This window comes from Mytilus californianus, unplaced genomic scaffold (assembly GCF_021869535.1).
Source record: "Mytilus californianus isolate M0D057914Y unplaced genomic scaffold, xbMytCali1.0.p SCAF_3, whole genome shotgun sequence".
Taxonomy (NCBI): Eukaryota; Metazoa; Mollusca; class Bivalvia; order Mytilida; family Mytilidae; genus Mytilus; species Mytilus californianus.
The window spans coordinates 97,013,222-97,028,761 of record NW_026262679.1 but is presented as its reverse complement, the minus strand read 5'-3'; the positions used below and the strand labels follow the sequence as shown (position 1 = coordinate 97,028,761).

The window sequence follows — 15,540 nt, the reverse complement described above, 5'->3', positions numbered from 1 at the left end:
AAATAAAATTTTCTAACCCAGGAATAGATAACCTTGGCTTTATTAGGCCAAACCTTTCGGAATTTTGGGTTCTCAGCGCTCTTCAATTTCGTTATTATTTGGCCTTTTACACTTTTTGGATTCGAGTGTCACTGATGGGTCTTTTTTAGATGAAACGCGCGTCTGGCGTACAAAATTATAAGTCTGGTATCGTAGATGAGTTTTTTACAACCACTGGGTCGATGTCACTGCTGTTGGAGGTTTCCACCAAGAGGATTTCACAAGCCCAGTAGTCAGAACTTCTATGTTGACATGAATTGTCATTGATACGGTCATTTTTATAAATTAATTATTTACAAAACTTTGAATTTTAGAAATACTTAAAAATTCTACCCCAGGAATAGATAACCTTAGCTGCACTTTGCAAAACCTTTCGGAATTTTGGGTCTTTTTATTCGAGCGTCACTGGTTGATCTTTTGTACACGAAAAGCGCGTCTGGCGTCCAAAATTATAAGCCTGGTATCTATATTATGAGTTAATTGTTCACTGCGACAAATTCCGAAAGGCGATCCATTTTTTGTTAATCTGGGTCTACTAGAACATTTGCCACATGTTACTGTTTATATATATAGCTATATAAAATCAGTCTAATAACGCAAAATATTTCAGAGTAGTTTATTATGTTTTATATGAATTTACACATTGTTTTTATATTTTCCATTCCATTTCCCAGAACTTCCACCCCATTGTCCGACACCTCCCAACTTTGCCCCACCTGCAACACTACCACCACTACTGCTGCTAAAACTGGAACTAAAACTTGAACCACTGCTAGTGGAACTTGAACTTGACTTTGCACTTGACTTTGACGAACTAGAACCTGCTGCAAAAGAGCTGCTATGTGCATTTGATCCACGACCCATTATAGCTCCTCCAGAAGATGGGACACCTCCACTCGACGAAATGCCTGTTTTTACTTTAATGCCAGAGCCTGTACCGCCAGACTGTGCTAAACTTGACCCAAATGAACTACCACCATCTACACTGCTAGAACTGGAAAATGCCGAAGTACCACCACCTCGGACGCTACCACCAGCAATACCCATGTTGCCTCCTGAAACACCAGATTTTATCTTTATCCCAATATCTTCCCCAACCCTTCCACTGATAGACGCAGATTTGCTGGAACTACTACCTAACCCAGTGGATCCAGCACCGATAACACTTCCATCTACTCCACCGCCGATGTTACCAGACATACCAGAATCTTGTGTAACCTGTAACCCTCCTTGACTGGCACCAGCAGAACCAGAATGTAACAAACTGGATGAAATACCCGAAGAACCACCAACACTGCTGCCAATTTGAGCACCTCCATTACCAGACAAACCCACACCAGCGACACCGTTACTTCCACCTGAACCTGCAGATTGTATACTCATTCTTATTCCACTTACGCCACTCGTACCACTGCTTGTCTGTGAGGAACCAGCTACAGATGAACTACTTATAGTTCCGTCGTCGTTGCTGCCTATTGAACCGCCATCCATATTTGATAGTAGTTTAACATTCACACCGACAGCCCTGTTATTGTTATTTGTACCAGAACTAGAACCAGAAATGCCAATTTTTGTTTTACCACCACTTCCACCAGAAATTCCCATTCTTGTTTCACTACCACTTCTACCAGAAATTCCCATTCTTGTTTCACCATTATTTCCACCAGAAATATCCATTACTGTTTCACCACCATTTCCACTAGAATTTATTCTTCCATCAACATCATCGTTACCATTACCACCATCTGATCCATTTTGATCGTTATCATTACCAGATGTACCATCCCTAGAGATACTTCCTGTTGATGCAGCAAAATTTCCACCAACTGCGCCAGATGTTCCTCCGCCTATGCCAACACTGCCACTCATCCCCACTCTGTTTACACCTGAATGGCCAGTATTTACTTTCATACCAATGCCTCCACCGATATTTCCTCCAAATGAACCACTGCTACCAACACTGACTTTTGATATACCACCAGTTGATGAACCTCTAACACTAGCACCAGACATACCACCTGCAACGCCTACACCTATACTACTACTACTACCAATTCCACCACCAAATCCAGTTCCCATTCCAACGATTCCTTTCAGTCCGGTTCCACCACTGCCACCATGAGAAAATCCACTCTTCATTTTTATACCAATTCCACTAGACATCGAGTTTGATAACCCACCACTAGCGCCGAATCCAACTCCACCACTGACACCTGAGCTAGACATCGAGCTTGATAAGCCGCTGCCGGAGCCGAATCCAATTCCCCCGCTTACACCTGAGCTTGTCATCGAGTTTGATAAGCCACCACCAGAGCTGAATCCAACTCCACCGCCTACACGTGAGCTTGACATTGAGCTTGATGAGCCGCCGCCAAAGCCGAATCCAACTCCACCGTCTACACCTGAGCTTGCTCCGCTGCCTATACCCATGTTTGCTGATCCACCACTCGATGAACTGAAGCTGGATTTGAATTTGCTACTGAAGGATCCACCAATTTTGCCTCCAACTCCACCTCCCAATCCAATGCCGGGGTTTACATTACCTCCACAGTCATCATCGCAAGCATGTCTTTTACCAGTCACTGTCAAACAATACAGAAAATCAGGTGATATTTAATAGGACTTACCCGGCATAATATATATTTTCTATAGACGAGTTTTATCGTTATCATAATGACAGTTGTCTTAGGTCAATCAGGACCTTATACCGTATAGCGGGTTATTTTCGCGGGGTGTAAATTTTCGCGGATTGAACCGAATCGCCAAAATAAATTCCGCTAATTTAAAAGTACACATGCAATGGTATTGTATAAAAGTTTTAAATCCGCCGAAATAATAACCGCCAAAATATTGTGTATACCTTATTCAATGAAAATCGCGAAGTTTTACATCTGCGAAAAATAACCCGCTATACGGTATAACCACCAAAAAAAAAGAGAAAATTTGATTTTTTTCAATTTATTACAGAAGAAATTTTAAAGAAATATAAAAACATAAGGTACAGCAAAATATGTATGATAGTGAACTAATTCACATAATATGGGCTTCCAAATCAATGTATCATACGGTTGAACGATGGCAAAGGTTTTTTCTTTTAATAATTTAAAGAATATGAAAGACCTTGATCAGATGAAAAAATACGAAACGACTAACATTACAAAAGAAAATATTACACAGAAAACTAAAAGTTGAGCATCATGCGCACCATTGTTTTCATTGAATAAAGAGCTCAACTAAGGCAGCGACCTTTTTGGGGGAGGGGGATTCCACTAGACCAGCTGTTGTTTTAACTTAAATCCAAAAACTTTTTTTTCTAATAAAAGCAATACTGGAACAATATTTTTTTTAATCGTATGTTTTTATTTTTCTTACTTATTTTCAATAGAAACTCTTTTTCACATCCCTTCTATAACAAATTGTTTTTCTTTTATACATTAAGAAACAAACATTTTTTGTCAAACCATGCTCCTGTCATTCAGTAAGATGAACGATCGAAGCCGAACGACTTTTGTTAACCTAAGTTTGTTTGAAACACTGTTTCGATGTTATTTTTCGTTAACAATACATTAAAAGATAACAAGATTTCCCCAAAAGTGTGGACAGTACACACCATGTATACCAGACTTCTTCGAAAAAAAAAGAATAAGACATACCAACAAAGACTCTAACAACACATGGTCCAGGTAGCCTGACTTGGTACATGCACAAAGACTAACAACACATGGTCCAGGTAGCCTGACTCGGTACATGCACAAAGGCTGACAGCACTTGTTCCAGGTAGCCTGACTTCGTACATGCACAAAGACTCACAGCACATGTTCCAGGTATCCTAACTTGGTACATCCACAAAGACTATCAACACATGTTACATGTAGCCTGACTTGGTACATACACAAAGACTAACAACACTTGTTCCAGGTAGCCTGACTTGGTTCATGCACAAAGATTAACAACACATGGTCCAGGTAGCCTGACTTGGCACATGCATAAAGACTTACAACGCATTTTGCAGGAAGCATGACTTGGTACACGCGTAAAGACTAACAACGCATGTTACGGGTAGCCTGACTTGGTACATGCACAAAGACTAACAAAACGTGGTCCAGGTAGCCTGACTTAGTACATGCACAAAAAACAACAGCACATGTTCCAGGTAGCCTGACTTAGAACATGCACAAAGACTAACAACACATGTTCCGTGTAGCCTGACTTGGTGAATGTACAAAGGCCCAGGTTCAAGGTAGCCTGACTTCGTACATGCACAAAGACTTACATCACATGTTCCAGGTATCCTGACTTAGTACAAGCACAAAAAACGACAGCACATGTTCCAGGTAGCCTGACTTAGTACATGCACAAAGACTAATAACATATGTTCCATGTAGCCTGACTAAGTACATGCACAAAGACTAACAATACTTGTTCCAGGTAGCCTGACTTGGTACATGCATAAAGACTAACCTAACAACACATGTTCCATGTAGCCTGACTTGGTTCATGCACAAAGACTAACAACACATGGTCCATGTAGCCTGATTTGGCACATGCATAAAGACTTACAACACATGGTCCAGGTAACCTGACTTGGCACATGCATAAAGACTAACAACACATGGTCCAGGTAGCCTGACTTTGCACATGCATAAAGACTTACTACACATGGTCCAGGTAGCCTGACTTGGCACATGCATAAAGACTTACAACACATGGTCCAGGTAGCCTGGCTTGGCACATGCATAAAGACTAACAAGACATGGTCCATGTAGCCTGACTTGGAACATGCACAAAGACTTACAACACATAGTCCATGTAGCCTGACTTGGTACATGTACAAGTGAAGTGGATTTAAATGCAGATTTATTATCTACCTGTCGTTGTCACAATTCAGACTTTCTTTCCTCGTTCTTGACTTTTCACTCGAGATTTTTACACTACCAGGGGAACATGTACTACTTATTCTTCATAAAAACAAGTCCCCCTCTTGTTTTTGTGTGTTTCGAGTTGTTCAATCTTTAGTTTTCCTGAGTATCTTTCCATCTTGTTATAGTGTTGTCTGTCCTTTATTGATTTTTACAGTTAAGATTAACCTTTTGTATCTTCTTGATTTTCCTCATATTAATGAAGCATTGGGAAAATGTTTGATTTATTTTTGTGGTCATAGAATTAAACCAAAGTGACCTTCTCCAAGTTGTAATAGGTGTTTTTTGTTCTGTTTTATCATTTTTGGAAATTTTGATATCAAATATCACAATCACAATCTGACTGATACATAAGTAAGACAGCTATAATTGATTGCTTAAGCATATACGTCATGCATATGCAAGTGTAAAAACTGAAGTGCTGGTAAAGTGGATGGACAAACAAGTATATAAAAGGGCGTATTGGGTAGGACCTAAGTTTATAGGTCACATTCCGTAAAGGATCTCTCTGAAAAGCTTTTAAAATAATTTATTTAACCTATAAACAAATCGAGTAACCCTCCATACAATACCTTTTTGAATGCCCTTTTGAGGGTCTACCACTTTTTATATATCATACCGAAATACATTTTGTAAACTGAAACTAAAAAAATAAGACAAAAAAATAGGTACAAATTATAATGTATTTCCATATGTATACACACCATAACCGGTAGCTTGGCCACAGCCACAAAATAGTAAAATACTGAAAGCAGCAAGCATGTTCATCCTATAAGAAAAAGAAGTGGTTCATTAGTTAAATCTTAAAATAAAGAAGTTTAGTCTCTCTCTCTCTCACACACACACACACACACATACACACACACACTAGACGCAGAATTTTGTTTTCAAAAATATTTTTTTTTTAATCCGCGTCTTATAGATTTCTTCTGTTCCATTTCCTATCATTATTGTTATTATTTTTTAGAACTTCAAATGAAAACACAGTACATCATATACTGAGTTAGGCGAATTTTAGGAACTCTGGAAATTTTAATTGGTAAGGGAAAAAATTGTGACTTCTCTAAGAAATTTCTCCTCCTGAAATAGTTTTAAGAATCAATTCATATGAAGCTGACCGTCAGCTTGCCAGCTTTTGTATTTTTCCTCCAAAAGTCTGTAGTTATTTTATTTTCAAAGAATGAGTTTATTTATTCTTTTCAACTGTAGGTCAGTTTCTTATATATATTTCAATACTTTTACTGAACTGTTATAGTCGTATGGTAAACCAAGCCGTAATAAGACATCGACCATTCATCTTTTTTTTTTTTTGGGGGGGGGGGGAGGGGGGGGCTATATTTTTATTTCTCTCGGGACAAATAACTATTCCATTTTTTTTTTTAAACATATTTTGCAAAAACGTACAGAAATAAGATTTATTTTTATCAATGCTGAATTATTTTTTTTTACTTTCCTTCTGAAACTATTTTTTTCTCTAAAGATATTAACAATCAAACAATTTATTTAAAAAAAAACATGCCCCTCCCGTCCAAAGATGAATGGTCGGTGCCTTATGGTATTCTGTGATTGATTGATTGTTTGTTTAATTTCCTATTTCACATATTGCGAAACAAATGATACTTTTCCACAGACTCACTTGAAGGTTACATGTCGATTTAAACTTTTGCAAGTTCTTTTGTCCCATTGAATAAATACAATAGATATTGTTCTCTGTGTAGTTTATTCACAGGGACCTTTAAATTTCTTCTAGGAGAAATCTATCACTCATTGATTAATTTACCCGAGTAAAAAAATTAGCTTATAAATAGACAAAATTACATGTTTTATACTCAAAAACTGGACGTATTTATTCGATGGGACAAAAGAACTTGCATAAGTTTAAATCAACAGGTAACTTTCAAGTGAATCTGAGGGGCCTCGGTGGCCGAGTGGTCTAAGTAGTCGAACTACTGTATCACTAGCCAGTCAACACTGAGGTTGTGAGTTCGAATCCCGCACGGGGCAGGTGCACGAGACTCCAATCTTAATTGACTAGGATTGTCAATTTTCCTACCGAAGGTCGGTGGTTCTCTCCGGTCACTCCGGCTTCCTCCACCAATAAAAACTGACCGCCACGAAATAGCACAATAGTGTTGAAAATGGCGTTAAACAAATCAATCAATCAATCAATCAAGTGAATCTGTGGAAAAGTATCATTTGGTTCGCAATAAAAGACCTAATTAAGATATATATACTTCATCAGAATTGAGATAAGCATTTTTTTTATAACAACTATATATATTAACATCAGCTTCTTTATGGATTTTTAAACTAAGTACTAAATCATCGATTGACAATATTGTGTTTTCTTTATATAAAATGAGTTTGAAATACTTGCGTAAAAAGAAATTTTTGTTAAAAATTGTAAATGCTATATTACTTACCTTGATGACAATGTGTTGCGACTACTCTGATTTATAAAGTGATAACTTCAGAAAAGGAACGGATTTGGTTATTATTTGTAATTAATTGTGAGTTAAGTGCAGTTGTGTTGTACGTGTATGTTTCCAATTCGTGTAGACTAGCAAAAACCTACTTTAGAGTGTGTCCAAACTAGAAGGGGATTTTTAAAAGTCTGCAACTTTTACAATTGAAATTAATAGTAAACAAATTTTGTAATTTGCACTGTAACGTAAAATGTAATTATTGTTTCCTGTTGCAAAACACAAATTATACATCTGACGACATCTTATTAATTATCTATGTTTGTTAATTTCCGCATGACAGTAACTTCAACACTTGTAGTGGGAGCACGAAACATGCAGAAAAATTAATAACACGTCTGGTAAAAAGGTATAAAATCAGACGCTGTAACATATTTGTCAGCTAAGCTTCAAGGACAGTCCATCAGCAAAATATTCAGGTATGTATACAAGACGGTATCTTTAAAGTTAAATTTGAATTAAATATACAAACTCAATTCAGTTTCAAAAACAATAATCATTTTCGTAGAAACGTTCTAAGTATGTATTTTTTTCGATATTTTTTACAAGTGTGAGGACAAATAGTTTTCTCAACTTTGAGCAAAATAGTCAGAATAATTATTTAAGAAACTAGTTTTTACATACCTAAATCTATTTAAGAATTTAATTTCGGTGTTTCCAAAGTTATGTAATATGTCATAATACTCTTAGATAATTCGGGTCCTGTGTACATATTATTTCAGCCCAGATATATTTTTTTTAGATAATTCGGGTCCTATGTATATATTATGCAGGTTTCATACATCAAATTGATTTGTCGACTTGGTGAAGGTTTTCATTATTTGATAAAATGAAGGAACGCAAATATTGTATTACTTTCAAATATGCATTTTTATGCATTAATTTTAAAAAAGTAAATAAAGTATACATGTCCTTCCTGAGCACCTGAGATCACCCCCAGTTTTTGGTGGAGTTCGTGTTGCTCAGTCTTTAGTCTTCTATGTAATGTTTTGTATACTGTTGTTTGTCTGTTGTTTTTTTTTTTGCCATGGCGTTGACAGTTTATTTTCGACTTATGAGTTTGAATGTCCCTTTGGTATCTTTCGCCTCTCTTTTATGTAACTATAAACAATAACATACTTTAAAAAAAGATTTAGTTGCATCAGAGAATTGCAGTAGAATTCCAAGAGAGTTTGATTGGAATTTTGGAAAAGTCTAAATATGTAACAATTGCTGTCAACCTAACATTGACAATTATACCACATCTCCTTAATATTTCTATATAGGAAATCTGTATAAACGAAAGATAAATATAATTTCAGAATGCAGTTAATAGTTGCTTTGTGTGTTTTGGTTGTTTGTGTTTCTGCGCAACAAGACTACAGGCAAGGTAAGACAACATAACGTGTAGCATAGTTTATGTGTTATTGTCACAGATATTATTAAAACAGCCATATAAATGTCAGTCCTTTTACTCTTGTGTTTGGCTTGTAGATTATTTATGCATGCAATAGTAATTCATTTTAAAAGTTAAAAATTTGGAAAATAATTTTATTATATTTTATGTGAAATCTTTTTAAGGAAAAAATTTGTTTTAAGAAAATATGTATCCTCATTGTAGAAAGACTTAAACATATGAAAATTCAAGTATAGAAACTGGCATGTTTAACTTACAAAATCTTTGTTTTTCAACAGATTATAGAAGAAAGAGATCCGGAGGTCATAAATATGGTAAGAGATTCCAATAAAGCTGTTTACCTTTTATTGAGAAAACAGAACCGATGTATTTATTGCAGAAAAAACAAAATTATATTTGAATGCTATATAATTTATGTCAAGTTCAATGAAGATCGCCATGGCTACACTTCTCTCTACAAAATTAGAAGTTGCATTCACGTCAATTCTTATTGTTCTAATTTGGCAAGATCATAACTAATTTGACCGAATACTTTAAAAACGTTTAATCGCAGTGACAGTTTAGAAAATATCAAAACAAATTCATTCCGTAAAAATGGAATAAAATATAAATATAAGGGTTTATGTTTGGGGATGATGATAATCAGATCCAGCTTTTGTAATTTTCCAACAAACACTAATACAAAAGACCCAAAACCTTTCGTTTTGGAATTCTTTATCAAAGGAATCAGATCAAATGTTTTAATCACTTTTAAACTGTAGGTAGCGATGGTGGTGCTGGATCTGGTCACATTGGAGGAGGAATTTCTGGTGGACTTGGAGGACTTACTGGTGGCCTTGGAGGAGGACTTACTGGAAATCTTGGAGGAGGACTTACTGGTGGTCTTGGAGGAGGACTGTCCGGTGGTTTAAGTGGCAAGGTTGGAGGTGGGGTTTCTAGTGGACTTGGAGGAGGACCTTCTGGGGGTCTTGGAGGAGGACTTACTGGTAGTCTTGGAGGAGGACTTACTGGTGGTCTTGGAGGAGGACTGTCCGGTGGTTTAAGAGGCAAGGTTGGAGGTGGAGTTTCTGGTGGACTTGGAGGAGGACTTTCTGGGGGTCTTCGAGGAGGACTTTCTGGTGGACATGGAGGTGGGCTGTCCGGTGGTGTAAGTGGCGGACTTTCAAGTGGACTTGGAGGTGGTGTTAGTGGTGGCCTTTCAGGTGGACTTGGAGGTGGCCTCATCGGAGGGACAGGTGGATCATTAGGGGGCAAAATTAAAGGAAGCCTCAGTGGAACTGGTGGTGGCTTAGGTGGCAGACTAGGCGGTGGGCTAGGCGGTAGTCTAGGCGGTGGTGTAACTGGTGGTCTAGGCGGTAGTCTAGGCGGTGGTCTTGGTGGTAGTCTAGGCGGTGGTGTAAGTGGAAATATTGGAGGTGGACATGGAGGTGGGTTGTCCGGTGGTGCAAGTGGCGGACTTTCAAGTAGACTTGGAGGTGGTGTTAGTGGTGGCCTTTCAGGTGGACTTGGAGGTGGCCTCATCGGAGGGACAGGTGGATCATTAGGGGGCAAGATTAAAGGAAGCCTTAGTGGGACTGGTGGTGGCTTAGGTGGCAGACTAGGCGGTGGGCTAGGCGGTAGTCTAGGCGGTGGTGTAAGTGGTGGTCTAGGCGGTGGTGTAAGTGGTGGTCTTGGTGGTAGTCTAGGCGGTGGTGTAAGTGGCGGTCTTGGTGGTAGTCTAGGCGGTGGTGTAAGTGGCCGCCTTGGCGGTAGTCTAGGCGGCGGTCTTGGCGGTAGTCTAGGAGGCAGTCTTGGTGGTAGTCTAGGCGGTGGTGTAAGTGGCGGACTAGGCGGTAGTGTAGGTGGTGGACTTGGAGCTGGTCTTGGCGGTGGTTTATCTGGCAGCAGTGGCGTGGGTATCAAGATGAAAAGCAGCAGCAGCAGCAGTAGTAGTTTATCTGCCGGAGGAAGAATTGGTGGTGGAAAATATGGAGGAAGTTCTGGAAAATGGGGCGGAAGTTCCGGTAAATGGGACTAAAGACCTAAGAAGGACTTCTAATTAGATAATAGTGTCTATTAAATACTTTACTTCATTTATGTTTTGTTTTTGTTTTGCCAGAACATTTCGCAACCTTATGCAGTTAAGTGGAATAGTAGTACTCATTTACAGAAGCTTTCATGCCATAGAAAGATATCAGAATTATATATTCCTCAGTATCATTGTTTCAAATTGGCATGTTGATATCATTAAATCCTCTTGTAGCCATGAAGTTATTTGATTAATCATATTTAGATTTATAAAACATTTATATCAAGGACATCATTCGTAAATATAAATCAACATGCAGACATCTTATACGTTCAGGTATTTCACATTCAATCGTTTATGGTAATATTCTTTACAAAGCACAAAAATGTCGGCATTCACCTCAAAAGCTAACCAAACCTTTAAACAGACTTATTCGGAAAGGATATAGTTACGATACTGTTGTCAAGTCAATAAGGATTGCATATTTTGGTATTAATATTGATTCACTCATAGGGTCTTTGCATCGGAAATAAACACATTTATTCTAAAACCAGTTGTTGGCATGATACGGGTTATGTTCTTCTCATATATTTTATGATGGTATGATACTAAACCCCTAACGGGAGGGATTGTACTTGATTTTCATATGATGAAGACATGATCTTTCAATCAGTTTAATTGAGGTCTGGAGTTGGCATGTCAGTAACTGCTAGTAGTCCTTTGTTCATTTATGTATCATTGTCATTTTGCTTAGTTTCTTTTGTTACCTATTCTGACATCGGACTCGGACTTCTTTTAAACTGAATTTTTACTGTGCGTATTGCTATGTGTTTCTTTATTCTACATTGGCTAGAGGTATAGAGGGAGGGTTGAGATCTCACAAAACATGTTTAACCTCGCCGCATTTTTGCGCCTATCCCAAGTCAGGAGCCTCTGGCCTTTGTTAGTCTTGTATGTTTTTTAATTTTATTTATTTATATGTTTTGGAGTTTAGTGTGACGTCCATTTTCACTGAACTAGTACACAATTTTATTTAGGGACCAGCTGAGGACCACCTCCGGGTGCGGGATTTTCTCGCTGCGTTGAAGACCCATTGGTGGCCTTCGGCTGTTGTCTGCTCTTTGGTCGGGTTGTTGTCTTTTTGACATATTCCCCATTTCCATTCTCAATTTTATATCGTTTTATTTCTTTTTTGAGAAGTGCGCGTGAACCTGTGATCATATTTACTATATATATATAAAAATATTAATTTTCGCGAACCATTTATGTCACGGAAATTCCATTTTTTGCCATCAGTAAGGAGAGTTGTACAAATAATGTGAATACACAAAACCCCCCCGATCCAATTCATCTTTTGCTAAAAATATTTATCATTTTCTGTTTTATATCTCCTAACATCATTCCATTTTTCTCTAATTTCGATTGAAATATGCCAAAACCTGCGGTAAAAATAGATGTATGCCCCAAATAAACATTCCCCGATTGGTTGAACTACTATGGCGTCAATGTAAAGCAACGCAAGCCTCGATGTAAAGCACACGCTTCCCAAGAGTAAGGAGAGTTGTACAAATAATGTGAATTCACAGACCCCCGATCCAATTTATCTTTTGCTAAAAGTGTTCATCATTTTCTGTTTTGTATCAACCAACAACATTCCATTTTTCTATAATCCCGATTTAAACATGTCGAAACCTGCAGTAAAAATAGATGTATGTCCCAAGTAAACATTCCCCGATTGGTTGAAAAGCTGTGGCCTTGATCTAAAGCAACGCAAGCACACGCAAAAATTTCCGTTGATATGTTGAACTTCGACCCCGGGATTCAGCCGATTCACATAGAGATTTTCTTGCGCTCAAATGTAATTCTAAGTGAAGTATACTGGTAAAGTAAAATTATATTCTTTTACAGAAATATTTACACATTTTATCATGAATGTATTGTCATGCTTCTGCATATTTACGCTGAGCTTTAGTAAAATATAATTCTATACAAATTTTGTTACGTCAAGCATTAAGAGTAAGAATATATTTCGCGCCATAACAAGAAAATAATCTGTCACCAAATAAGTTTATCAGCATCTTTCTCAAATTTTCCAACAGAAAATAGCGTTAATTATAGAGAAATTTTGGTGAGTATTACTAATTAATGTTAAGGTTCTCCAGAGGTGGTTCTCTACACCTTCTTGGCGGTCAATTTAATCCCATTTATCAATTATCCCCGATGGCGATGACACCCAGTCAATTTGTGTCTTCTTCTTCCTGGTACGGGAAAGACTCCGGTGCCGGAGTGTGGATATCCCGGAACTGTGGCGCTATGTACATGCAAATGGATGTCGAAAATTTTGTTATAAGATAAAAATATTTGCCACAGTTCAATTACAATTTAAAATAACATTAGTTGTAGCTTAATGTTAAACATATTCACATTATGTACAGTGGCTTAAATACACTAATTAATTAGCCAGACTAGAACCTCCAAATGTTAAGGTGGAGATACCACCTTTGAAGGATTCTAGGGAGGGTGACATGCAAATTGTTTCTGGGAGATCGTTCCAGACAGCAATAGTACTTGGGAAAAAAGATGATTTAAAAAAGTCTTTATTTGTATATATATGTCGAAATTTATGTAGGCCTCTAGTTCGCCTGTCAGATTGTGTCAGGACGTCATTAGTGATTTCGACCAACCCCCCATTAATCTTATAAATCAAGACAAGCTTAGCTTTTGTTCTACGGGATTGCAAGTTTTCCCATTTTAGTTTGTTTAACATACCAGTGACAGCACCTGGTGATCTATCATTATAGTCATTAAAAACATATCTTGCTGCCTTACGCTGTATCTGCTCAATTTGGTTTATTTGGCTTTGTTTGTACGGATCCCAAACTGGTGAGGAGTACTCGACGGTCGGACGCACAAGTGATGTGTACGTAAGGTTTTTAACCTTACGTGTACAATTTTTCATGTTTCTACGTAAAAATCCTAGTGATTTATTTGCCTTTGAAGTTATATTATTAATATGGGGCCCCCAATCAAGATCATTGCTTATAGTAACTCCTAGATACTTGCTGTCTTTGACAGATTCAAGTACATGGTTATGTAATTTGTATTGAAATAAATTAGTTTTCGACTTTTTAGAAATATTTATGACATAGCATTTTTCAGGTTTAATTTCATTTGCCATTCAGATTCCCAATTTTCAAGGCTTGATAGATTTTTTTGGAGTGCTTGAGACTCATTTATATTATTTGATGTTTCATAAAGTAAACAGTCGTCAGCAAAAAGACGAACCTTACAGGAGACATGCTCAGGTAGGTCGTTTATGAATAACAAAAATAAAGTTGGGCCTAATACTGTGCCCTGAGGAACACCAGAGTCAACAGCTAATTTGGATGATTGAACACCGTTAAGTAGGACTTGCTGTTGCCTGTTTGACAAAAAAATCTTTTATCCAAAGTAAGTTATTTTCACGTATACCATAATAATTAAGCTTTGTTATTAACCTTTCATGGGGGACCTTATCAAAAGCTTTGGAAAAATCTAAAAGTATTGCATCAACTTGATTACCTTCTGCTAAGTATTTGGCTATGTCCTGGATGCTGATAACAAGTTGTGCTTCACAGGAACGTTTACTCTTAAAGCCATGTTGGCAATCATTTAAAATATTATTTAAATCTAAATGTTTTCTTATGTTACTTGTTAAGACGTGTTCTAAAACCTTACAACATATAGCCGTTAAAGAAACCGGTCTATAGTTAATTGCATTATGCTTATCTCCCTTTTTAAAAATTGGCACAACATTTGCCTGTTTCCACTCTTCTGTGATTTTTCCATCATTGATGGATTTTTGAAAAAAGAATACAAGGAAGGGGGATATCTCTTCTGAGAGTTTATTAAGGAAAATAGCAGGGATATTATCAGGCCCACTAGCTTTATGGGGGTTTATATTTTTAAGGAGTGAAAATCTTATCTATTTGATGAAATAACTTCTTCATTAACTGTACATGCAAAGTTTTGAAGTTTTTGATAACCGTGTACATTCCCATTACATGTCCGCAAGATAAATGGGTTATGCATTTGTGAATTGTGCAAGTACAGTAATATTGTGTAATAATAATGGTGGAGGATAAAAATTGTGACGGTCAGTGCGTGATCACGTGACATTATTATTTGTAAACAAACGGGCTCCCCATGTAACACGTGTCGGAACTATCCATACAAGGTGCAATCAATCTTATATTTCACTATTTGATGATATTTCTGTGTCTGTTTGTAGGTTTTGCAGATCAGATGTCATAGTGTAGTTTCATAGACAAAAATGTACCATGATTGTTCCTGTTCATTAGTTGTGAATTTTTTTATAGAATTAGAAGGTAAGTCTACATAAGTCATTATTTAAATTAAGTCTGAAAAAAATGACAACTCTCTGTGTAATTTTTCCCCAATTTTTGAAACATGCATAATTTAAAGAGCATTTGCTTCCCTTGAACCCTCTCCCCTACAAATTGCCTAAAACTCATACTCATAGTCCGAGATTACTCTGATGTCCAACATCTGTTTTTGCGATTCCGGCATTTTAACTCTTTATTTTCAAATTGAACACACTCAGCCATTCAGCTTATTTGCATCATAAATGAACGAGGTGTTAGATTATGTTTTTTTTTGCTATTGAATAAGGGTCATTTTCATAAATCAGCTCTC

The 15,540-nt window shown here is 37.2% G+C and overlaps 2 protein-coding genes across 2 annotated transcripts; one reads left to right on the top strand and one right to left on the bottom strand.

Moving 5' to 3' along the window:
• Positions 1-204: 204 nt before the first annotated feature.
• On the bottom strand, positions 205-2,202 carry LOC127733691 (uncharacterized). Its single transcript, XM_052243004.1, has 2 exons — positions 756-2,202; positions 205-278 (listed from the first exon to the last, which is right to left on the bottom strand). Exons 1-2 carry the CDS (start codon positions 2,200-2,202, stop codon positions 205-207), a joined length of 1,521 nt encoding a protein of 506 aa, XP_052098964.1.
• Positions 2,203-7,729: 5,527 nt separating this feature from the next.
• Positions 7,730-10,854, top strand: LOC127733690 (uncharacterized). Its single transcript, XM_052243003.1, has 4 exons — positions 7,730-7,860; positions 8,743-8,810; positions 9,116-9,151; positions 9,599-10,854. The coding sequence occupies exons 2-4, from the start codon at positions 8,744-8,746 to the stop codon at positions 10,852-10,854; spliced, it is 1,359 nt and encodes a 452-aa protein (XP_052098963.1). The 5' UTR covers positions 7,730-7,860; position 8,743.
• Positions 10,855-15,540: the final 4,686 nt, after the last annotated feature.

What these genes read in the sequence shown, in the direction of transcription:
- LOC127733691 (XM_052243004.1), bottom strand. Translation starts at nt 2,202, where the DNA reads ATGTCTAGTGGAATTGGTATAAAAATGAAGAGTGGATTTTCTCATGGT. An exon ending in TAGTGGTGGTAGTGTTGCAG is followed by an intron (nt 279 to 755) that starts GTGGGGCAAAGT and finishes TCAACATAGAAG; the next exon opens with TTCTGACTACTGGGCTTGTG.
- LOC127733690 (XM_052243003.1), top strand. Translation starts at nt 8,744, where the DNA reads ATGCAGTTAATAGTTGCTTTGTGTGTTTTGGTTGTTTGTGTTTCTGCG. An exon ending in GCAACAAGACTACAGGCAAG is followed by an intron (nt 8,811 to 9,115) that starts GTAAGACAACAT and finishes GTTTTTCAACAG; the next exon opens with ATTATAGAAGAAAGAGATCC. An exon ending in ATCCGGAGGTCATAAATATG is followed by an intron (nt 9,152 to 9,598) that starts GTAAGAGATTCC and finishes TTTAAACTGTAG; the next exon opens with GTAGCGATGGTGGTGCTGGA.